This window comes from Cibotium barometz, chromosome 8, assembly GCF_041138505.1.
Source record: "Cibotium barometz isolate CiBa-2024 chromosome 8, ASM4113850v1, whole genome shotgun sequence".
Lineage (NCBI taxonomy): Eukaryota > Viridiplantae > Streptophyta > Polypodiopsida > Cyatheales > Cibotiaceae > Cibotium > Cibotium barometz.
Window position 1 is genome coordinate 47,108,032 of NC_141053.1, and position 24,419 is coordinate 47,132,450.

A 24,419-nucleotide genomic window follows, 5' to 3' on the forward strand; every position below is an offset into this window, starting at 1 on the left:
GATAGAGAAATGAAATGATATATTAACGTCTCTAAGAGGCCATGATGACCTATGAGACAAAAACTGAGAGTACATCTGGAGTTGGGTGTCTCATCAAACAGAACAACCAAATGAAACTCAAAGAGAGAGGGAGAGAGAACTTTGCAAAGGACACACACTGAGCGGGAAACAAACCCCGCCCCCTTTCAAGAATTTATTAAAGATCAATCCATGGGCTCGCAAGCTAGGATCAATACATCAATGAATACAAAAGGAAACAAATATGCCGATGTGGAAACCCAAGTAGTAGTCAATGTCAAGGCACGAGATCCGTGCCGAGCACACCACGGGGATGGCCCACAAGAATCTCTCACTGGGCTAGAACCAAATCCAAAGTATCCCAAGCTTGAAAACAAGGGACACGAGTGATTAGAATAGATGACAAAGCTTATGATGATCAGCTGTAGTCTTGTCACCCAAACCGAAGTAGAGACAGCCCCAAATAGGTCGCACAAACGCATATGAACCAAATCAGGATCACGGCAACACGGCAATTGATGGCAGTATGGCGCAGGCCGTCGACAGCAGCAGCTTAGCCGTACGGCGCAGGCGAAGTTCAGCAGGCGCTGGCAGCGGCACCTCCGTCAGTCGACGCAGAGCAAGTTGCAGCAGTGATTATGTCAGTCGACAGCAGAATTCTAGATGGCAACAGCCAAGCGGCGACAAACGTACAATCGCAGGCAACAACGGCAACCAAGAGATACGGCAATTGTACGGCGGTATGGCAAGTGCCAGCAGCGGAGAAACTCCACGCTCCAAAGATGGTGGCAATGATGAGCTCCACGCTTTGATTGATGATGGGGGAGAGAGGTTCTTGCTTGTTTTTTACTTGGGGCGGGGGGGGGGGAGATCTTGCTTTTTGCCCAAAAGCTATACATGCTTTTGCTTTGCTTTTCTCTTTTTTACTTTTTTACAATAAATTACATTTCAAATATTATTCAAATATGGCCAGCTTTTCTAGAGTTCTTTGTGCTTTGCTTTTCCTGCTGTAGGGCCTTGCTTTTTGGAACCAGAGCTACTTTTTGAAAAAGCAACTTTTTGCTTTTTGGTCATGCTCAATCCCCTCTTGCCAACGATGCTCCTATCTCGCAGTCAACTTAGTTGAACTTTTTGCTTTTCTCTACTTTTTGACCAAAACTGGTGCGTTTCCATGTGCAAACCTTATGGTCCCCATCCCCATGCCTACTTCCAATAGTCTGGTGTCCGGGCAAGGGTTCCATCATGTGAATAGTGCTAGGAAGGCCAAATAGTTACACCCCTTTTATTTGGTTTCTCAAATCTTGTTTATGTCTGTATTAGGTGATCCTTAAGAGGAATCCCTCACAGTTGGTATCAGAGCAAGCCTAAACCCAAAGGTGGAAAAAATCAAGGTTTTCGAATCGTTTGTGTTTTTTAAGGTCACCTAAGCCAAGTATCTCTCAGTCACCACATCTGCGTTTTGAAACTACAAGAAGTAGATGCTTTTTTAGGTTTTGCTCGTAGGAGAGAATTTTGTCGATTCTGAGAGAACTGGGAGAAAGGGGAGATTTGTATGCATAAGTGCATAGGGGAGATTGTCCCGGCTGGAAACCCCTAGTTTTTGAAAAAAATCCTAGTTTCTCTCTGGTATGTCAGCGCTGCAGATTGGGTCTGTTTGCATGGTGTATGTGGTCGATTAGAAAGAGTTGTGCATGCAGCAGGTGCAAGGTGACCATGTACAAGCTGCAGCACACAAATGTTCTCTGCAAGGAACTGGGTGCAAACTATTGGTGTTCAGCCAACAGTTGTTGCGCAGGTATGCAGCCAGCAGATGGTGTGCAGGTGGGCTGTCTGAAGCTGGTCATACAAGGTGCATAGAAGGGCAGCCCTACAACAAACCGTACAGATCCTGACCTAGCTGTACAGGACCAGCAGACAGGTGACGCACAGGTTCAGCCTGTAATGATGTCTCTCTGTGACGCTGTATGTCTAGAATGAATCTCCCAGGTCTGCTGCCTCAAAGAGCTCGCGTAGGGAATGTGGCTCTCTGAATAAAATGGGATCTCTCTCAGATGGCTGTATATGCTCTGCATCTGCATACATAATGCTCCTCACTCTCCACCTCCTCTCTGCACAATCTGCATACCCTCTCCTCTCAGGGGGGATCCGTGCTGCTCTGCCAGTCTCGATCTCCAGTCGATGTGATGAGACTCTAAGCTGACCAATAGCTACTCGGGAGCCGTGTGGTAAAAAGCCCTCCATGTATCTAGGCCTCTCTATAAATCCATCATCAGTGATACTCATGAAGAGAAAGAAAGAAAGAAAGAAAGATATATTAAAGCATCTACTAAAGACCCAATGGGCCTATGAGACCAAAGTGATACAATAATGTCCATGGCATATCTCAAAACTGTCCATGGAAACTCATCATGGAATACTAAGAACATAGAAACATGAGAGCCACATCAGCTCCGAGTAGATGGTATACCACTCTCCGGGAGAGAGAGAGAGAGAGAGAGAGAGAGCAGAGTGGATGGCGGCTATTTTCAGAAAAGTACGCTATAAGCCATCTATAATAGGGAAGCGTTTTTTTAAACAAAAAAGCTGTGCTATTTTTGCTATTAAAAAAAGGGCTGTTTTTATAAAACACAAGCAAGGGGGTCAGTTTTTAGCGCAGAGTTAAAAAACACCTAGAACTTTTTAGGGAAAACGCAGTTAGGTGTTTTCTTTTGGCCATAAAAGGGGAGGCCTTAGGTCCCTCGTACTCAGCCCATGACGAAATCGATTGAAAGCAGCCCATTGCGAGGATTCTCAGCTGCTAGCTCTTCATCTCTCTTGTGTGGCGTACAGGTGGGTCACCTTGTCTTGCATGTTTTTCTCCAGTTTCTCATGTGAAATGTATGTTTTTTCCCCAGCTTTTCTGAATTTCACGAGGACCATTGGGTAGGAACGAATCGTGGTAGCCGAGATGGCACATGTTGCATAAAGCAATAGAGGAGCGGGTGGTTGCGCCACCCTGCTTCTCTGAATTTCAGAATCAATCACATAGATATCTTGCAGCAGCAGACCTTTATTTCTGCTCCCTTTTACCATGGCGGCACAACTCCACTTCTTTGATGAGGTTTCCGACCATGAGGAAGATGGTCTTCAAGGGTCAGGGGAACACATGGAGGTGCAGCACGAGGTGGTAAAAAGCGTGGAGAAAACTTACTTCAGGGAGAAGATGGCACAACTCCAGGCAGAGTTCCAAGAAGAGATGCAGCTTTTACAATTCGAGTTTCACCCATTCCCAGAAGCCCAGAAGATTAGATGGTTGTCTCCCGTACTTGGGAGTTTGAGATATTGTTTCGAGATGAATTTGATATTGTGGCCAAGTTTATGGACTTGGACATGATATACAGGGATGTCACTGCACTTTCTGTTTTTCTTTCCCTTTGTTTTCACCATTATCATCTCCATATCTTTCTCATGGATACTTAATATTTACAACTTCCAAGATGGAGGTTCCACACCCATTAGCACTTTCCTATACATCTAAAGGGACCGGCAGAGATGGGGGGTATGTCACCTAGGTTCCCTTGAGATTCCTTGATTTTCCCATGATGCATTCTTAATCACATGATCCTTTGGTGTGCTCTACATTGACATACATCATTCGAGCTTCATGGACACTTTATGGTGTTTGTCTTTTAACACGTAAATTCACAGAGTTGCAGTCCTGAGCAGCACACATGGATGCCACAACATTGTGTAGATTTTTTATCCATGGGTTGGCAAGGGAGCACAAGCTCCAAGTAAAGAACAATCATAGCAAGACACTGGAGGATGCCATCCGGTATATGCTAGGATTTATGAGAAGACGATGGCCAACCAGACTCAAAAGAACGTCTCTCAGAAACCTCTCAGCATGCTTCCAGGCGTAAACAAAAGTTTAAGTCTAAGAAGGCTCCACAGAACCAAACCCAAGCTTCGACGGGTGAACCCAATCCAAAGAAGGATCCAATTCCATGGGAGGATTGAAGGATGGTTTATTTTCTTCAAGGACCTGAGAAGGTTTTGTTTTTTTTGTCTTGTTCCCACAATCATATGGTAGAGGAACAACAGCTTATGCTGAGCTAGTTCCCAGTGAGAAGAGTCGATGCGTTAGGTGGTCTTTCCACCACAAAATTGCAGACTGTCGGCGACCCAAAGGGCATCCCTCCAACCCACCATCCTTAGCTAGTGAATGACCATTGTATTGGGAAAATTCAATGTAAAAGGAGTTTTGTATAAGTGTGTGAACTAGGCTTTGATAAAGCCTCCAACCCACCATCCTTAGCTAGTGAATGACCATTGTATTGGGAAAATTCAATGTAAAAGGAGTTTTGTATAAGTGTGTGAACTAGGCTTTAAATAAAGCAGTTCTTGTGTGTGAACAATAGTGTGTAGATTCATTTATGTGTGGGAACAGCTCCTTAGAAGGATCTTATGTAAGCAATGATGTGTAAAAGTGACACCTCTTAGGGACACGGCATCACATCTTGTGACATGTGGCATGTGTGGTGGCAACATATGCACACACCTTGTAAAGGGGAGTCTCTATATAAAAGGACCAATATTATAATGTAATATATGTACTTGCACAAGTGTAGTCTCTCTTGGCTAATTATATGTGTAGCTTTATATGCCTTCTAGCATCTCTATCTTCTCCCGACATGGCCCAATCAAATGTCAACATTTGGTATCAGAGCTTGTCGCCCTCGCATGTGCCACCAAGAGCGCTTGTGCACCACGATGCACAAGGCCCCCACACGCTTCCCGTCCCCCTCTCTAAGCTTTTGCGCCTATGCACCTTGCAACCGCCCGCCTCCTGATTGCACCGCCATCCCCGGGCAGCACTAGGCCAGTGGCTCCTCCCCACTCGGGCAGAGCTTGTGAATGTGATAGCAACACCCAACTCGACCAGCTAGGCTGAGCCACACGAAGAGCCACCCACTCTTGGGGGTTACCCAGCAACTGCCAATTTTCAGCCCGTTGGGAGGTTTTTACTATTACTTTTTTTTGGGCTCTTCGGCGCACCCTTGTCACCCACGTTCTACTCACGACCTCCTCTTCAACATCCTGTTTAGCAGTCTCAACTACCTCTCTGTCGAGCCCACCTGGTCGTCCATGCTCATCATCTACTACATATCTTTGTGAGAACCTCCAATCATAGTCACAGGGGACGCTCGTCCCAGGCCTTGGGGACGGGGGAACGCCGTCCCGGCCTCCCTTTCACACGGGGAAGCGTCCCTCTGTAAGGGGGACGTCCCATGTTCCATCCCTCACCAGGGGATGCCCGTCCCCTATCAAGGGGTGCCTTAAACATGTGGGACGGCTGGTTGGGGACGGGAAGGGAAAAAAACGAACAGGTGTCGGGATCGCCTCATTTTATGTTTTTTTTTGTTAAGAAAAAAGGCCGAGTCGTGCGAGCGTCCAGCGATCTCTGCTCTCCTCCGTCGCTACTGTGCCTGTCACCTGTGCACTTGCTCTCCCATCTCTGCTCTCCTCCGTCCGGGTCTGTGCTGTTGTGCGCTTTCCAGGTTCCTCCGTCTCTGTTGTCACCTGTGCACACTTGCTCTCACCTCTCCTCCATCTTTGCTATGTAGTGTGCAGTGACTGCACAAGCAGCTGTAGCACAAGTTCTTGCCACAGCCCACTACTCCAGAGTCCAGTCTCCATCTAAGCTCCCTAGCCCCCAGGCCCCAGTGCCATCAGTGGCCAGCCTTCAAAGCTCAAAGTTAAATCACAATGGCCTCTTCCTCGCGAGCACTAGCAGCCCGTGTTGGGAGCAAGGGTTCAAATTGCTCTTGGTGGGAAGATGTGAATGCCCAGAGTTCAGGAAGCGGGGGAGGTTCACGTCAATGGCGCTACAAGTTATGCCCATACACACGAACAAGTGGGGCAAACAACGTGAGAGCTCACCTTCTCCATGAGTCTGGGCATGAGGTGCAGTTTTGCCCAAATGTAAGCCAAGAGAAGAGAGTGGAGCTCTTAGAGCGGGCTACAACACAAGCGTCTCTCTTTAGAGCAAGGAGGGCGGCACGTCTTGTGGCAGTTGACCCCGCAGCATTTATCAAGCCACCTGTATCAGAGGCATGTAGTAGAGCCTCTAGAGCTTCTGCATCAGCATCAGCTAGCCATACATCATCCACACCACATGTCACCATTTGGCCACCCGAATGGTTCACTCTTGCTTTCACACAATGTACATATTGGATTGGTGTCCATGGCTTATGGAATGAGCCTATGCATGTGATTGACACGTGTCATGCTGTATAGTTGGATATGATATTCTGCTGGGACTTGATGTTATCATGCCCGGAATATCTGGAGGACTTGGCTTTCCGCTAGGACTTGTGCCTTTGTGTACATGCCCGGAAACGCCTGGACGACTTGGCTTTCCGCTGGGACTTGTGCCTTTGTGTACATGCCCGGAAACGCCTGGAGGATTGGCTTTCCACTGGGTCTGGTATTGCATATACTTGCCTGGAAACGCCTGGTCTTATATGGTTTCATGAACGGAAATTGCTCATGCCAATGCTGCATTCCATAGCATCTTTATGTGCTTGCCTGCAAATGAAATTGCATGCTGTTTTCATGCCTGCATGACCTATGTGTAGTTCCGGGCTAGGGACGCCCGCCCGTGAACCGTGCGTGTGAAACTGTCTGCTGACATGGTTGTGTGGCATGTGAACAGGTGGTAAGTATTACCCAATCTAGGCTCAAATAGCCCTTAGGACTTAGCCAATAATTATAAGTGAGTGCGTTCCCATTTCATTAAAGTTTGGGCACCCAAAAGTCACTTATAAATTATGACCGCTTCCAAGTTCACACTCACTGAAGTCCCGAGGCGGACAAGACTCAATGTCCAGGACCTGATCCTCCCTTTTACTCATAAATGGGCATCTCCCCATGTCCCTTCACCTGATTGGACCCCAATTCACTTACTTATTAAGAGAAATTCGTGTTTTCTCTTCATGAGGATTTTTGGAGGCTGAAAACTCTGTTTTTCCACCATTTCTCTCCATTTCCAAGCTCTCCATAGCCATACCCAACTTACTAGGGTGTTTTCCAAGCTTCCAAGAGTGTTTCCAAGTACTAATCACTCTCCTACTCACTCCCAATGACTGAAATTCAGCAAAACAGCTCTCATTTTTGCTGTAATTTCTGGTCTTTTTGCTGAAAACCCTAATTTCAGCCTTCCTTTCTCAAGTTGAACCATAGGGGAAGCTTTCCCAGGGTTCCCTTCATCCTCTTGAAGACTTTTGTCGCAAAGGATTGCGGCAAATCGAAGATATCAACACTTCTAAAGCTTCCAACGCGAAGGCTTCCGCTTGCAACAACTTCTATGAAGACTGGTAACGCTAATTGGACAATGTGTTGTCATTACTTACTCAGTAGAAGGGCAGGACTCCTTGTTTAGCCGCCCTGTGTAGTTTTTCTCTTGTCCTATGTGCTCTTGAAGATGTTGCTACCTTGCTTGGTAGAACATAGAGCCAATGGTAGAGAATATGGGCACTGAAATACTGAGTAAGTAATGACAACACATTGTCCAATTAGCGTTACCAGTCTTCATAGAAGTTGTTGCAAGCGGAAGCCTTCACGTTGGAAGCTTTAGAAGCTTTAGAAGTGTTGATATCTTCGATTTGCCGCAATTCTTCGCGACAAAAGTCTTCAAGAGGATAAAGGGGAACCCTGGAAAAGCTTCCCCTATGGTTCAACTTGAGAAAGGAAGGCTGAAATTAGGGTTTTCAGCAAAAAGACCAGAAATTACAGCAAAAATGAGAGCTGTTTTGCTGAATTTCAGTCATTGGGAGTGAGTAGGAGAGTGATTAGCACTTGGAAACACTCTTGGAAGCTTGGAAAACACCCTAGTAAGTTGGGTATGGCTATGGAGAGCTTGGAAATGGAGAGAAATGGTGGAAAAACAAAGTTTTCAGCCTCCAAAAATCCTCATGAAGAGAAAACACGAATTTCTCTTAATAAGTAAGTGAATTGGGGTCCAATCAGGTGAAGGGACATGGGGAGATGCCCATTTATGAGTAAAAGGGAGGATCAGGTCCTGGACATTGAGTCTTGTCCGCCTCGGGACTTCAGTGAGTGTGAACTTGGAAGCGGTCATAATTTATAAGTGACTTTTGGGCGCCCAAACTTTAATGAAATGGGAACGCACTCACTTATAATTATTGGCTAAGTCCTAAGGGCTATTTGAGCCTAGATTGGGTAATACTTACCACCTGTTCACATGCCACACAACCATGTCAGCAGACAGTTTCACACGCACGGTTCACGGGCGGGCGTCCCTAGCCCGGAACTACACATAGGTCATGCAGGCATGAAAACAGCATGCAATTTCATTTGCAGGCAAGCACATAAAGATACTATGCAATGCAGCATTGGCATGAGCAATTTCCGTTCATGAAACCATATAAGACCAGGCGTTTCCAGGCAAGTATATGCAATACCAGACCCAGTGGAAAGCCAATCCTCCAGGCGTTTCCGGGCATGTACACAAAGGCACAAGTCGCAGCGAAAAGCCAAGTCCTCCAGGCGTTTCCGGGCATGTACACAAAGGCACAAGTCCCAGCGGAAAGCCAAGTCCTCCAGATATTCCGGGCATGATAACATCAAGTCCCAGCGGAATATCATATCCAACTATACAACATGACACGTGTCAATCACATGCATAGGCTCATTCCATAAGCCATGGACACCAATCCAATATGTACATAGTGTGAAAGCAAGAGTGAACCATTCGGGTGGCCAAATGGTGACACCACATGCGTCCTTTAGTATGCCATCCACAGTTCCTGCACGTTGACAGAGCACCCTTGATCAGAAATAGAATCCCGAGAAGAAGGAGGATGTTGATACGGCAGTGGCTCACTTCTTTTTTCATGATCATATTGCCTTGAATGCTGCCAAATCTAAGTACTTCAAGGTTATGGTGAGGAAGATTGAAGAGTATGGTCCATCTTACACTCCCCCATCCTCAAAGACCTTGCGTTCCACTCTTCTTGAGAAAGAGAGGCGTGCTGTAGAGCAAGCTGCAGAGAACACAAAGCATATGTGGAAAAAGAGTGAAGTGTCTCTCATCGTTCGCTGATGGATGGAGCGATACACGAAAGAGGTCTATCCATGGGGTAGTGGCCTATTCTCGAGGAGAGATGTATTTCATTTCATCGCATGATGCATTAAGGACTGGGAAGAGTGCTGATGTGCTTGCATTAGAGTGGAGAGAGGCAATAGAGTTTGTTGGTAGTGACCTTGTTATGGGATTTGTTGTGGATGGCGAGGCCGCCAACAGAGCAGCAGGTGCCATTGTTGAAGGGATGTATCCACATGTGACAGTGTCATTTTGCATGGCACATTGCCTCAATAATTTGCTGAAGGATATAGGGAAGTTGCCTTGGATTGCGCCCATCATTGAGAGGTCAAGTCACATTGTCACTTTTGGGTTGAATCATCAATTCTTACTACATGAGTTTCATAAGAAATCACAGCTCTTGAAGTACTCGGAGACACGGTTTGTGTTAGAAAAAGTGATCTATGTCATATCATAGACAAGGTCAAAGGGATGTGGATAAATGTGGTGAAGGCTAGGAGTTATCCCACATGCAAAGGCAAAGCCCATATGGTACTTGGACCTATATAAAGGGTCATTTCAATGTAATGTAACACAACAATTCATTCTCAAGTACACAATCTCTTGGTCAAGTAAGTGCATCTTGTGTTGCTTTGTATTGCTTTTGTCATTTGTTTATAATCATGTTTAGCATTATGTTTGAGCCTCCTTAGGCTAGCCTAGTCCTAGATCCATGATTTCCAACATGGTGTCAGAGCTTAGGTTAGTGTTTAGATTAATGGTGGGTCTAGGATTACGAGGTGATTAAGACCTTACTTAGTTTTAGAGCTTTGCATTAGGGTTATTTCTCTTGTGAAGTGATGCCCATAAGTGAAGCGTTACTTAACAAGATTGCATTAGTCTTCATTTAGGGTTTCCATTGTTTTCCTCTTGCATTAGTAGAGAGCATTTTTCTCTATTCAAGATTAGGTCTCTCCACCATGTGTTATTAGGGTTACACTATAGCTTTCTCATTAGGTTTGCACTAGATCTCCAGAGAGAATTTCAGAGCAGCTCAAAATGGCAGCCACGTATAGTGGAGATCTTTGAGGTGGCAGAAGATCAGAAAGATAGTGACCCTCATCCACCGCATAAGAGAAGCAAAGCTTCACCGAGAACAAGAGGAGCAACAGTCCATTGGTTGAGGTAATAGCAGCTCAGCTCAGCTTGGCGAAGAGAGAGAGAGGGCGCATCAGCGCCTACGAGTGGAAGTAGTCAACGAGCGTGCATGAGCAAATAGAGTGGAAAACACAAAAGAGAAGGAGAAGCTTCAGCAGATAGCAGCTGCCTTGTGCCAGGAGGACGCCTCGGGGGTGATCTGCAGCAGGCGCAGAGAAGGTGGCAGCAGCCGCAGGTGTGAGAGAGGAGAGCCGCCAGCAGACGTGAGGACTTGCTGTGACTGCTGACGACGGCGACTGGGTTGCACAGCTCCTAGTGAGGACAAACAGAGGGAGTGCTTGAAGAGAAGGGCTTCTCGATGCAGTTGACCAGATCAGAGAGCGCAGCGTGGACAGATCCGAAATCAGCGCAGTAGCCGCCGGTGGAATAAAATCTGGCCGTTTGCATTTGAAATAAAAGACTCTCTTTATTATTTTTTGAGACTAAGGTTTTTTTTTTAAAAAAAAACCTTTAAGAGGTTGTTCCTATGGCACTTAAGGAAGGATGTTCTTTTACCTCTTTTTTGGAAAATTCTATGCATTATGAAGTTGCCTCAAGGATGGGAATGCACGCACAGTCTATGAGCAATGTCAGGACGAAGAAGATGCTATGCAAAAATAAAGATGCAGATGAAGACGCAAAAATGGATGGAGACAAAGACGAAGATGTCAATGAAGATGAACAAGATGCTGTCTATGTTGATTATTATGTCATGGCTCACATGTCATAATGACGAATGATTTATGCCCTCTCTTACCCAAATGTTTATGTATGGACACCTCTAACCACCGATGATGTAGGTTATGTGTTGTTTGATGCCCACAATATCTCTGAGTAGGCCATGTAGCCCTCAAGGGGGGATTGATGGGGAGTTGGGTCTCCATGACCAACAAATGATGACAGATGATGATGATGCCCATGGATATGATGATGATGATGCTATGATGATGATGGGGTATGGGAGAGGAATGTTTTTCATGTCATGTCATTTTCTTTTTGCAATGTAGAAGCTATGCTCCCTATGAGCGATGCTAATTTCTTTTATGTACTGTAGAGCTATACTCCTTATGAGTTAAGCTTTTTCTTTCATGTAATGTTAGAAGCAAGGAAGGGCATTATGATATGCCATGATCAAGGAAGGGTGTTAGAAAAAGTGATCTATGTCATATCATAGACAAGGTCAAAGGGATGTGGATAAATGTGGTGAAGGCTAGGAGTTATCCCACATGCAAAGGCAAAGCCCATATGGTACTTGGACCTATATAAAGGGTCATTTCAATGTAATGTAACACAACAATTCATTCTCAAGTACACAATCTCTTGGTCAAGTAAGTGCATCTTGTGTTGCTTTGTATTGCTTTTGTCATTTGTTTATAATCATGTTTAGCATTATGTTTGAGCCTCCTTAGGCTAGCCTAGTCCTAGATCCATGATTTCCAACAGTTTGCGTATAACTTTCTGATGTTGGGCCAGCTGAGTACTGATGGAGTGAGTTAGGGTTTCATGTGGGAGACTTACACACAGAGAAGAAGGGAGAGAGAGAGAGAGACATATGTGGGGATAAGTCAACTCAAGGTGTGAGTGTGTGACTCCCCTATCACACATGTATATTTGCACTAGTACACATAGTGCACTTAGTACATTAAAAGTACTAAGTGTACTATGTACTATAACTTATGGGCTTGTACACACTACAAGGGTGGACATAATGCCTTTACCCCAACAAGTACATGTAGTGCCGCATTGAGGCAGGTTTTCATTAGTGATGAGTTCACTACATCTTCGTTAGCCTCTACTACTGGAGGGTGGAAATGCAAAGATGATGCTGAAGATCTTGAGTTTTGGGAGCATGTGCGTCGCATTGATGCAATGGTGTAGCCCATAATATATTCGTTGAGGCTTGTGGATGGCATGAAGCCATGCATTGGGAAAGTGTATGAGGCCATGGACAAGATGATTGAGCAATTGAAAGAGCTCATTAAAGTGCAAGAGCAATTTGATCATGATGACGAGGATGAGGAGGACACTCTCAAGAGCAAGTATGAGATGGTTCAGGATCTTTGTGTCAAAAGATGGAATGCATATCATTCTCCTTTGCATGCAGCAGCATACATTTTGGACCCCGAGTTTCAAGGCAAGGGTCAAGAAAATGATCGAGAGGTGAATAGTGGTTGGCGGATTATCTTAGAGAAATTGGTGCCAGAGCCTAGTGCAAGGCACAAAATAAGAGACTCACTTGCAGAGTATAGATCTTTTCGTGGCATGTATGGTTGCCCCGATGCACAGGAGGATCGGACTCGGGTTGGGGCAGCTTTGTGTGGTGGGAGGATTTTGGATCAAATGGACCAGAGTTACAGCAATTGGCTATTCGCATTCTCAGCCAAGCTGTGAGCTCCTCTTGTTTGGAGCAACTCTGGAGCTCCCATAGTCACATTGCATCAAAGAAGAGAAACTGCCTTGGCGTAGAAAAAGCCCGTGATTTGGTTTTTGTAAGTGCCAACTTGCATATGTTGGGCAAGGGGGTGATTGCAAAAGCTGATCCTTTTGTGGAGTGGGAGCAGCAATAAGAGAAGGAGAATGAGCAGGTTGAGGTCACAGAGACTGATGCTCATGACAATGAGGCTAGTGTTTCCTTCAGTATGGATTCTGATTGATTAGCGCAACGCCGTAGGCTTCAACCTTGGATGTCACAAGTGCAGCTCAGCCTTTAGGGCCCTCTACCCAAGCTATATTTATGTAGACATGGTTTATTTTCTAGTATCTGCATTCTGGAGACAGCAGACTATGGCACTATGCTTCAGCCGTGAGTCTCGACAGTTGTATTGTGTTTTGTGTACACAGTTAGCAGTACACTATTTTTGTAATATGAATCATGAATTGTGTCATTTTGTGTGCTTTCTTTCCAAAGTACTTAAATGTAATATAAATACTTAACATTTGATGGATATATTGATGTATTTTTTGTGTACCGTCCCACCCCCCGTCCCCGTCCCCGTTCCCTACCTCCAAGCGTTCCCCATCCCCAAACTCTTCCCCTTCCCCGTCCCCATTCCCATCCCCCGACCCATGTGACTATGCCTCCAATCCAACCTCTCTAGGCGTCTATTATGTGTGGTGCTCGCAGGTTCTTCAGCACCCAATCTCTTGGCGATGTCACCTCACCCTGACCCACTCCGATTAGTCATGTTCCAATGCCTACTATTGAGTGTCTTCTTGCCTCTGTCTGCTTATAGACCTTACTCCACCTTTGCTCCCTGCATTCAATGCTTCATTGCGTCATTAGCAAGGTCAATGGTTGTTAACACAATGAGTGGATTGGCAAATGGTTCAATCCATCACGTGTTCCCAGCACAGCGTCACGTCAATGATCACATCAAAGATGGAGAGTTCGGGTCAAAAGGTGGTCTTGCAAGTTCTTGCTCTGTTGGTGAAGCACACTTGACTCCTGTACGCTTGCCAATTCAACATAGCAATCTTCTCCATCTATCTGGTTCTATTGCAGTCTCATGAACTTGCTACAATCTCCCAACACTTTGAGGTAATGAGAAGCAACCAATCTTGATTTTATGCTCCAGTTCTTGTTTTGATCTAGATCTCGTACCTCTACCAGTTTGTTGGCTATAGAATCTCGCCATTCTTGTACACTAGTCTGATAAATCTAGTTAGAGATCCTTGTCCTGTACTACCGCTAGTCTTGTTGGTGCTTTTGAGGTTAGCCTTTTCAAGCTCTTGCGTCTTAGGCTTATCTAGTTTGTTTAGTCTATACACGCTTCTCTTGCTGCTCCATCTCGTTTCTTTACTTGTGGTGCAGCAAAAATTCATCCACTTGGCAAGATGGTGAGCCCCTTGTTGCTACTATGGTGGCCTCGTCTGTTTGAGTGTCAGCCTCCTGTGGATGGAAAAAACTGGTAATGGTAGACTGAGAAAGGTGCCGAGGTCGAGGATCTCTGAATAGTAACTCTCTGTGTCATAGAATCTCCAACAAGAAGATTCCGAGGCTATGCTTTGGATACAACATAACCCGAGATAATGGCCCCAACCCCTCTCTGAATAGGCAATGGAATCTCCCCCTAATCTCATAATACACCAAGCACTGACAAATATAATGCTCGCTAAAGTTTCAATAGTTTACAGATTGCTTCACATCTTCTATTAATTTCAATTCAATATTTCCTATCACATCTTTCCTTCTTAAATTCAACATCAATCAGGTATGGCCAACAATTCTGCAAATGATTTCTTTGGTATTCTTTCCAAAGAGGATAAATTAGATGGGTCAAATTACTCCCTATGGAGTTTTATGGTCACCTAATCAAGAAGCCAATGCTAACAGGAAGGTTGGCTAGGTGGATGTTGTTATTACAGGAGTTTGATTTTGTGATTGTTCATACTCCAGGAAAAGACCATGCCATTGCTGATTACCTGAGTAGGGTAGAAACAGGTGAAGAACCAGTGGGAGTGAATGATGATTTACCAGATTCTCCATTATTTGAAGTTCAGCCTGCTATGTCGGATTCTTGGTATGACCAATTATTGACATTTCTGATTGACGGCACTATCCCAGGTGAGTTTACTGCAGATCAGAGGAGGAAGTTTGCCTTGAAGAGTAGACCTTTTTTGGTAATTAGTCAGCATATAAAGAATAGACACAAGTATGCCTGCTAGGGATGCCCCTTCACCTACCCGCTTTGTCAATAAAGTCCGAGAGCTCGTCAATGTATAGCCCGAAGTGTCAGAATGCACAGCGGAAATGAAGACAACTACTGTAGAGAGCAATACACATATGAAAGAGAGAGAGAAGCTTGTGTAACTCTGCTATATACACCAATAAAATCCCGGAATAATACATGATGGAGTGTGTGGGTAAGGGGCCATTTTATATGGCCCCTGGCTGCTGCCAACAGTAGCTTAACTGCTCACAACCAGCAAATAGGTCAGTCGGCTAGAATAAATCCAGTCAACCAGCACTGTAAGAGTGGTCGGGTATCAACAGAGCAGTCCGGCAGCAAGCAAACACAGTCAGCCAGCAACTGGGGGCAGCCGACAGCCCATACACAGCTCCAGATAAATGGGAAAAAAAATACAAAGAGTGAGAAAAATGGGAAGACACCAAATACAGGCGGGCACACCAACAACAGAGGCCCTAACATAGTGTACAGACAGGAGATGACTGCTAACACCCCCTCTCAGCTCCTAGATGTGAAACCAATCCCAGTGAGCTAGAGTAGGGTCCATAAGGTTTGATTAAGAAAAAGCACCATTCTTGGTCAAAAAGCAAGAAAATGCAAAAAGTCAAACAGGGTGTCACCAGCCAAGACCTTCTCACGAACAAAGTGATATTGTATCTCTGTGTGCTTGGTCCGGGCATGGAAGATCAGGTTCCGAGCATAGTTTCCACGAGTTTCGGAAACGGGGGTGCGGAGCACGGCGGGAAACGGAGTTTCGGAGTTTCGGCCTTCGGGAAGAAACGGGGAAACGGAGTTTCGGTTTTAGGGTTTAATACATACATATATAATTAATAAAAACATTACAAAAGCTTGAAAAATACATCTTTGCTTAAGTTCAATGTCAAAGACTCAAATGATAGATCAAAATTCAGAAATGACAACTGTAGGCTCAAGCCTCAAAAGAGTCAATACAAAACAAGATCCATCATCCATCATCCATCATCCATAATCCATAATCCATATGTATAGACTATAGTAAATACAAAACATGATCAAAAAATATCCATGTGGCTGGCAGGCTGGCAGCAGCTCTGCTGGCATGACAAAATCCTAGAGCTAAGTGCTCCAAAAATCACTCATCAAGATCATCCATGGAGGAGTCATCCTCCGACTCATGAGATCAGGCTCAGATGAAGAAATGGTAGGATCGTGGTCCTCTGCCTCTGCTGAAGTGGAAGCGATGGATCCCCCCCTCTGCCTCTGAGAATGGGTGGTGCAGCGGGTGTTGTGGCTCGGCACTGTCAGCTCCTCATAAAGCAAGGTGTACATATCACGCTCATTCCGTGGGATCTCTGGGATGAACCTCTCCCTCATGATGTCGATCTTATCCACATTCACCTGCGAAGGCTCCGGATGTCGGGCATTCCTCTCAAGGAGCTGGAGGTTGCAATGACAAAACACCAACCGCTCCTTCTTGCTTGGTAGAGCTTAGATGGCAAAGGTGGAGGCCCCAAGTAGAGAGGTAGAGGGCGTGGTAGAGGGCTGATGTGGAGGTAGAGGAGTAGAGGGCAAGGTAGATGGCTAGAGCAGCTCCAAACAGGCGGCGGAAAGAAGGCGCAAAATGCCGGCGAAGAGAGCACGCGGGTTTCTAAACCCTGGAAAAAATAGAACTTGGAAACGCCATTTCCGTTTCTGGAAACGTTTCCGAAACGTTTCCACGTTTCGGTGGTCCAGAAACGCCGTTTCTGGAAACTATGGTTCCGAGCAATAGCGATACAGCTTTGGTTATCGCACTGGATGACCGTGGGCTCCTTTTGTGGAAACCCAATCTCGCCAAGCAACCTCCACAGCCACCCAACCTCGCAAGCAGCACCACAAGCAGCCCAGTACTCTGCCTCTGTACGCGACAGGGTAATAGTTGGCTGCCTCTTGCTGCTCCATGAAACAGCTCCTGAGCCAAGGGTAAAACTGTAGCCTGATGTAGATCTCCTCGTATCTGGATCCTCCCAATCTAAGTCACTCCAACCTTGGAGTCGAACTCGTTCCTGCGTTTCACCTCCAGTGATGTAGAAGAGTCCAAGATCCTTCGTACCCTGCATATACTGCAAGATCCGCAATCTTGCGTCCCAATGAGACTTCAACGGCATCTGCATAAAGCAAATCAACAGCCCCTCAAGAAAGCTCAAGTCCAATCTAGTGTTCAGCAACCAAATCAATGAACCAACCAGCTTCTGGTACAGAGAGGCATCAACTAGCTCACAAGAATCATTAACTGTAAGTTTCGTGTTCGGGTCCATGGGTGACGTGATAGGCTTGCAGTTCTCCATCCCAAAGGCCTCAAGCAACTCATGGACATACCGCTCCTGAGAGACAAAGAACCCCCTCTAGGTCTGCCAGATCTCCAATCCCAAGAAGAAGTGGAGTAAGCCTAAATCGGTCATCTCAAACTCCATTGACAAGGCACCCTTTGTCACTGCAATGTGCTCCATATGACCGCCGGTAAGAATGAGGTTATCCACATAAAGGATGATCAATGTGACCATGCCACGTTCCCGAAAGAGATATAGGTTAGGATCTGCAACTGATCTTTGAAATCTAGTCCGTAGAAAGAAGGAATCAATCTTCTAATTCCAAGCCCTCGGAGCATGTTTAAGACCATACAAGGCCTTCCGCAACCTGTAAAGCATCCCCTTTGATCCTAGAACCTCAAAGCCTAGAGGCTGCTCAACATACACCTCCTCTTGCAGCTCACCATTAAGGAACGCAGATTTAACATCCATCTGAAATACGGGCCACCGCTGAGAAGAAGCAAGGGCAAGAACAGTCCGAATCGTGGTCATCCTAGCTATCGGTGCAAAGGTATCCTCATACTCGATGCCAAGCCGCTGAGCATAACCCTTAGCCATAAGTCTGGCTTTGTGTTTCTCCACCGACCCATCTGACGTATACTCCGTCTTAAAGACCCACTTGACACCAATGACAAACTGTTTCAACAGCCTTGGAACCAACTCCCAAGTGTTATTCTTCTCTATAGCATCTAGTTCCACCTGCATGGCTTTCCTCCAATCCTATGCAAGGGCTTCCTTGACGGAAGTGGGCTCTTTGCCCCGCATGATACGAGACATCAGAGCATAGTTTACCTGTAGAAGCTCCATTGAATGACGTTTGTCACGAACTCTATGCGATCTTCAAGGTCCGTCCTCTGTGGTCCATTCGGAGGGCTCCGTAACACCTGACTCCCGAAGGGTGTCTACCAACCACCTGGGTACTCCAACAGAACGCGGAGCCTCTTGCTGCTGCGGGGGCTCATCTCCAACTGCGGGCTCAACCTCCTCAACTGACTGAGGGGTTCCAACTGGAACAATCGACTGGGAATCATCATCAGAATCATTTGGGTCTCCAAGAAGTGGCAGCTCATCAACAGTGGAAACCAGAACATGCTCATCAAAAACCACATCCCTACTGACAACGACCTCGTTCCTCTCTGGATCATACAACCTGTATCCCTTGGAAAGAGAGTTATATCCCACAAAGACAAGCTTTTGGGACTTTGAGTCGAGCTTCCCCCTCTGCTTCTTTGAAATGTGAACATATGCATCACTCCCAAATACACGGAAATGGGAGACATCTGGTTTCCTGCCAACATACGCCTCAAAGGGAGTCATGTTTGGTACTGAAGTCGTCGGAGAACGGTTGAGGATATGGACAGCCGTAGCAACAACCTCTCCCCAAAGTGGACGAGGAAGATCACGATGCGCCAGCATCGTCCTCGCCATCTCCACCAGTCCTGTTCATACGCTCAACTACTCCATTCTCAGAAGGCGAACCTATATTGGCCAGCTCCCGCTTGATGCCATGTTCCGCACAAATGCATTGGAAGAAAATTCTCCTCCTTTGTCAGCCCTAAGAGTCTTTATCTGCAAGCCAGACTCTTTCTCCACCATCACATGCCACTCCTTGAACCGAGCAAAATCTTGGTACTTTTGTGAAAGAAAATAAACCCATGTGAATCTACGACAATCATCAACAAGCAGCATAAAGTACAAAGAACCTCCCAAGCATGCTGTCTGCATAGGTCCACACAAGTCAGTGTCTACCAACTCCAAAGGTTTCAAAGCCCACCTAGAAGCCTGCTTCGGAAAAGATTCCATGTGCTCCTTACCACGAATGCAAGAACTACAGCGTCCCTGCCTGCGGGCCAACATCTGGCAAGCCAACCACCATCTGGTCCCGGAAAGCTCGCCGCAGCGCATTCACATTTAAGTGGCCAAACCGAAAGTGTCATAAATCACCAATCTGAGAACTTGTCAAAGAGAAGAGTGCTAGGAGTTTATATATACCATTCTCCACTCCACCTTCCCAAACAACCTGGCCAATCTCACAGTCTCGTAGAGCAACAAAATGCTCCTCAAACTTCACCCGGAAGCCACACCTCATGCACTGACAACAGCTGAAAACCAAGTACGGGGACGTAAAGAACACGAGAGGAATGCTTCCCCCCTCTGCCATCGGGAATGATCTCCATCCGACCCTCACTGTGAATCGGTATGGTGGAATTGTCGCCAATGAAAATGCAACCTGACTGCCGTTTCAGATCCTGAAAGAAGTCACGGGAAGGAGTCATGTGCTTGGAGACCACTATCAAGAATCCATTCCCGAGTATCCTTGGGGGCGATGAAGCCAACTGCCTCCTCGCTCAAAGAATATGAACCATCGGTGTCCAACATCTCCAAGTGCACAAAGGTTGGAGTCTTTGCAGCGGAAGCTGAAGCTGAAGAATCAGCACTCTTCCTAGTCCGCTTGGGACACTTCCTCCAATAGTGGCCTTTCTCGCCACAATCATTACAGGTTCTCTCGGCCTTCAGTTTCTCTCGGTCTGAGTCGGGCTTCTTCTCAGAAGACTTCTCCGATGAAGACTTCCCTTTGCCCTTGTTGTTGTTGTTACGGCCTTTCGACCGTTGGCCAGTCAAGGCCTCAGAACCTCCGCCCTGTGGAGGGTTCATGAATCGCTCTTTCTGGTCCAAGACCATGGGCACAAGGTCCTCCCATGTGATGGTGCTAAGCCTGCCACTGGTGATCAAAGAGGAGTACAATGCTGAGTACTGAGAGGGCAAGTGTGACAACAACGTTATGGCCATATCCTCTAACGATATCTCTTTCCCGGCCTGGAGAACCTCCTGCTGAAGAGCCTGCAGCTTGTTGATGTGCTCCCGCATCGTCGTCGACGACTTTGCAGGATTCATCATCCGCATCTGAACTTCCAAGGAGATCCTCTTCATGGGTGATACCCTGTTGTAGAGAGAAGCCAAATGCTGCCAAATCCCTCTGGCCAACGTCATATGCTTTATGTGATTGATCACCTGTGGTGTGCAATTGAGGAAGATGAGAGAACGGACTCGGGTATTAACATGATCCCATAACTTGTGCCTCCCGTTCCTTCCGAATAGAGGGTAACTCCCCATCTTCCGACTCTGGCCGTGGAACCCCAACAACAATGAAATCAGCCAAGTCATAGAACTCCAAAACAGATTCCATCATTACCTTCCATATGCCGTAGTTGTTCCCGTCCAACTGTCGGTCCACCGGGAACGTGGGGAGTGTCGGGATCTTCACGTGCTTCTCAGCCATCTCAAGCAAATCTGCCATCTCAAGGGTTCACAAGGTCTTGTGAAGGGAGGGTGGGTGGGAAAAAAGAAGAAGAAGAGACTGCAAATAGAATGCAAGGTGGCTGTCCAACGGTGATGTCCGCCTTCTACCCGATCTCCAAGTCCCGTACAGCCCAAACAGTCTCCAATCAGCACCTCAATCAGCAAACCCTCAACGTCCCACTGTCTCCAAGCTTCAAGCCACCTGGGGCTCTGATACCATGTCAGAATGCACAGCGGAAACGAAGACAACTACTGTAGAGAGCAATACACAGATGAAAGAGAGAGAGAAGCTTGTGTAACTCTGCTATATACACCATTAAAATCCCGGAATAATACATGATGGAGTGTGTAGGCAAGGGGCCATTTTATATGGCCCTTGGCCGCTGGTCGGCCAGCCCAAAAACAGGCCAACAGCAGCCTGACTGCTCACGACCCGCAAATAGATCAGTCGGCCAGAATAAATCCAGTCGACCAGCATTGTAAGAGTGGTCGGGTATCAACAGAGCAGTCGGGCAGCAAGCAAACACAGTGGGCAGCAACTGGGAGCAGCCGACAGCCCATACACAGCTTCAGATAAATGGAAAAAAAAATATGGAGAGTGAGGAAAAATGGGAAGACACCAAATACCGGCGGACACACCCACAACAGAGGCCCTGACATAGTGTCCAGACAAGAGATGATTGCTAACATGAAGAGGGTAGGGGATAGTGGGTAGCCCTATTTCAGCCCAATAGTACTACATATCTCCTCTGAGAGTCCACGAGGGCATCTCACCCTCCCAAACGCTGACTCATATAACGCAATAATGCCCCAAATCATGTCTGATGGAACCCCAAGTATCTATAGGCGCTGTAGTAGGTGATCACATGCACCATATTAAAGGCGTCGGCCATCAGCCTTGGCCTACTCAATGAGGCTCATGAGTGTGAAGATGAGGCTCATGTGTGTGAAGATGTGATCCAGGATGGAGAAGGTCCCCATGAACCCTACCTGGCCTCATGCTCTATGCCTCTCTCTCTGCCAATGAGCTGAGCACAAGCACGCACAAGTAGCCCTATAACTACTATACTGTATTATGTACAATGAAAATGGTTAAGACAGAATTAGAAGTACAAAATGTTACTTAAAATATCTCAGCCCATACACAACTGTAGATCACCCTTGGCCAGTCTCTGTCCAGAGAAACACTCTGCAAAAGCTGCTAGCCAATAGCTCACACAATCCATGACAAGCAACCTGGAGGTAAAAAGATACTTGATATTTCTTGAAATGCGTACGTACCTCATCAAACGCTCAGGTTGTAGAAGAGAAAACTTAATGATTTCTTTCAATGTTGCGATCTGCTCAGAAAGACCCCCTAATGCAGAGTACTCCAGCTTCTCTAAAGGCATCCTAATATGCTCTGCAGATACCCCACCACTTTTCTCATGCGTTGCATCAGCATCCATGTGAATTTGTGTAGCAACCTGCACCGCAGGTGCAACAAGTTTAATCTGTGTCTTGTTTCCTATAAGGAACGTGTTGGGCACTTGAGTCCATGCTAGACCAGGTTTTCTGTCATCTATATCAGAGATTCTTCCATGATCCAAGGTTGCAACTCCGGCCCCTAAAGAGCTTTTGGCATCAACAACTTGAAAAATACAAGATTGCCCACATACCGGGATACCAACAATATTTCCCTTAAACAGATACCGGCCATGAAGCAGTCGACCAGCAAATCTTTCAAGCAATTTGGAGGCCCTACTATTCTCATCTCCCAAGATAATGGACAAAGTAACCTGCTCTTTGGACTGCCACTGTCTTTCACCTGCTTCCTGCTTTTGAGGTGGTTTTGGGTCACAATCAGCAGCATGTCCATTTTTTGAAGAGCTCAAATTTTCTACTCCCCTCTTTACAAAATCTGTCTGAGTCTTCAACTGCTTATCCACAGATGAAAAAGATGATTCCTCAATAGCCTTTGGAATCAAATGCTGATGATCAGGCCTATTTTTGACTGTGAGGAGAGATCCGAATGCATCAGCAAGATCATCATCCACTTCAATTGGGCACCATCTAAGAACAAGCTCCTGGCACTCGTGCATATTCACTTCCATGGCTGCTGTGCTATTATGCTTCAACCCTCTAAGATGGTCCAGCTCGGGACAAGTTATTGGACTCAGACAAACCTGTGTTGCGGACTGCGAGCAGCCTAGGGCAAGAGCTAGTTGTTTTGATACCCTGACCCCATCCTTAAGCTGAAACAGCACATGCACAGGGTCAGGGTTGTTTATATGTGAAAATTCAACAAAAACAGCAACTCTTAACAAACTTGAAGCATATAAAATCTTGTTACTTTGCGGCAAGGCCATGCAGATGCAATCACGCAATAACTTCCAGGCTCATCCTTTAAATGGTCCTTGATTGCAAAACCAAAGTGCCTACTGCAGCGTTTTTCCAGATTTTCCACTTGTGAAGTCTCAAGAAGGTCATAAGAGCATTTGAGGCACACAGAAACCTGCAACACAGCAACTAGTCATTATCCTTACATGTAAGTCCTTATAAAGCTCACAAAAATGCATAGTTTTCAAAACGTCAAAATGGAAACACACTTCATGAAACCGTATGAACCCATAGAGTTAATGAAAACATAAACAGGTAAAAACGCCATGCAAGTATATTACCTTTGCCAACTCGCGTTTGCAAATGTTTAGGCAAGATGACAAAGATTTCTACAACCTAGAGATTAGGAATGCCAAAAACATCATGAAAACCCGAGAACGTAATAAAAAACACAAAAAGGTGTTCTAAGCCATGTGAAAAGAGTTATTATGCAACTAGGCAAGAATATAGAAAATGTACCAGGCTTAACCTGCAAGGTCTTGAAAATTCACTTCATTAAAAACAAAGATGCAAACATGATAGGCAAAGATAATTTCACCGTGCATGCATAGGTGTGTTCTCCATGTGTAGAAACTATATTGGGCACCAAAAACGGGCTAGTCCACCTCTCCCTTCTTCCCGTTTGGGTTTTCTGTTTTTTTTCCAAATCTGGATACAATCTTTGTGGATGCATATTGTCACTATCCTCAGATCTAATGTGCACACAATAAAACTAACCAATTATTAGGAATTGTCTTTCGATCCACGGGCTACTCATCTCCTCATTCTTTGCCAACGAGCACGCATTGCTTTCCACAACCCCGGACATGGATCTTCAAGTCTTCAACACACCATACGTCTCCGTCAGATTTTTCAGCCATGGGCACAGCCAAACTGCCCATTTATCGGAAAACCATTCCAGCCTAACAGCCAGCAGATGGCCACACAGTTACCCGAAAGCTGCGTCAGGCTGCCTATACAACATACACCAGCTATCCATAACTTATTTAGTCTCGTCAATTTATTTGGGACATGGATTCTTTCAACTATATTGGACTTATGAGACTGTCTCACCTCGCCCACTTGATAGGTCATGATTATATCTTGGATATATGGCTTGAAACTTAAAGTCGCCAGCTATCCATAACTTATTTAGTCTCGTCAATTTATTTGGGACATGGATTCTTTCAACTATATTGGATTTATGAGACTGTCTCGCCTTGCCTACTTCACAGATCGTGATTATATCTTGGATATATGGCTTGAAACTTAAAAGTTGCAGACAACTTTTAAGAAGTTGGGGAGGATGTCACCACCCTGGACATTTCCAGGCATAAATGAAAGGGCTATAGTGAACTCTAGGATGTCTATCTATTTGGAAGTACAAGCTTTGGGAATGGGAAATTATCCTAGAATACAAAGGATCACACTCCTAAAATCTAGGAG

General features: G+C 45.8%; 1 protein-coding gene and 1 long non-coding RNA gene across 4 annotated transcripts in view; one reads left to right on the forward strand and one right to left on the reverse strand.

The window, feature by feature from the left end:
• The window catches only part of LOC147636347 (calmodulin-interacting protein 111-like), an 82,508-nt gene that overhangs the window by 17,856 nt on the left and 40,233 nt on the right, over positions 1-24,419 (reverse strand). For 2 of the 3 annotated variants that reach the window (XM_086801780.1, XM_086801781.1), the window contains exons 2-3: positions 22,948-23,109; positions 21,897-22,849 (exon numbers count right to left, since the gene is read on the reverse strand). In XM_086801780.1, the coding sequence (XP_086657906.1) occupies positions 21,897-22,849; positions 22,948-23,109 (1,115 nt within the window). Of the gene's footprint in view, positions 1-21,896; positions 22,850-22,947; positions 23,124-24,419 lie in introns of all 3 variants that reach the window. The other variant, XM_086801784.1, reaches the window with a different exon arrangement.
• LOC147636348 (uncharacterized) lies at positions 8,704-11,628 on the forward strand. The gene is made up of 2 exons (XR_015266519.1): positions 8,704-10,288; positions 10,849-11,628. It is a non-coding gene; the product is annotated as an uncharacterized LOC147636348 (long non-coding RNA).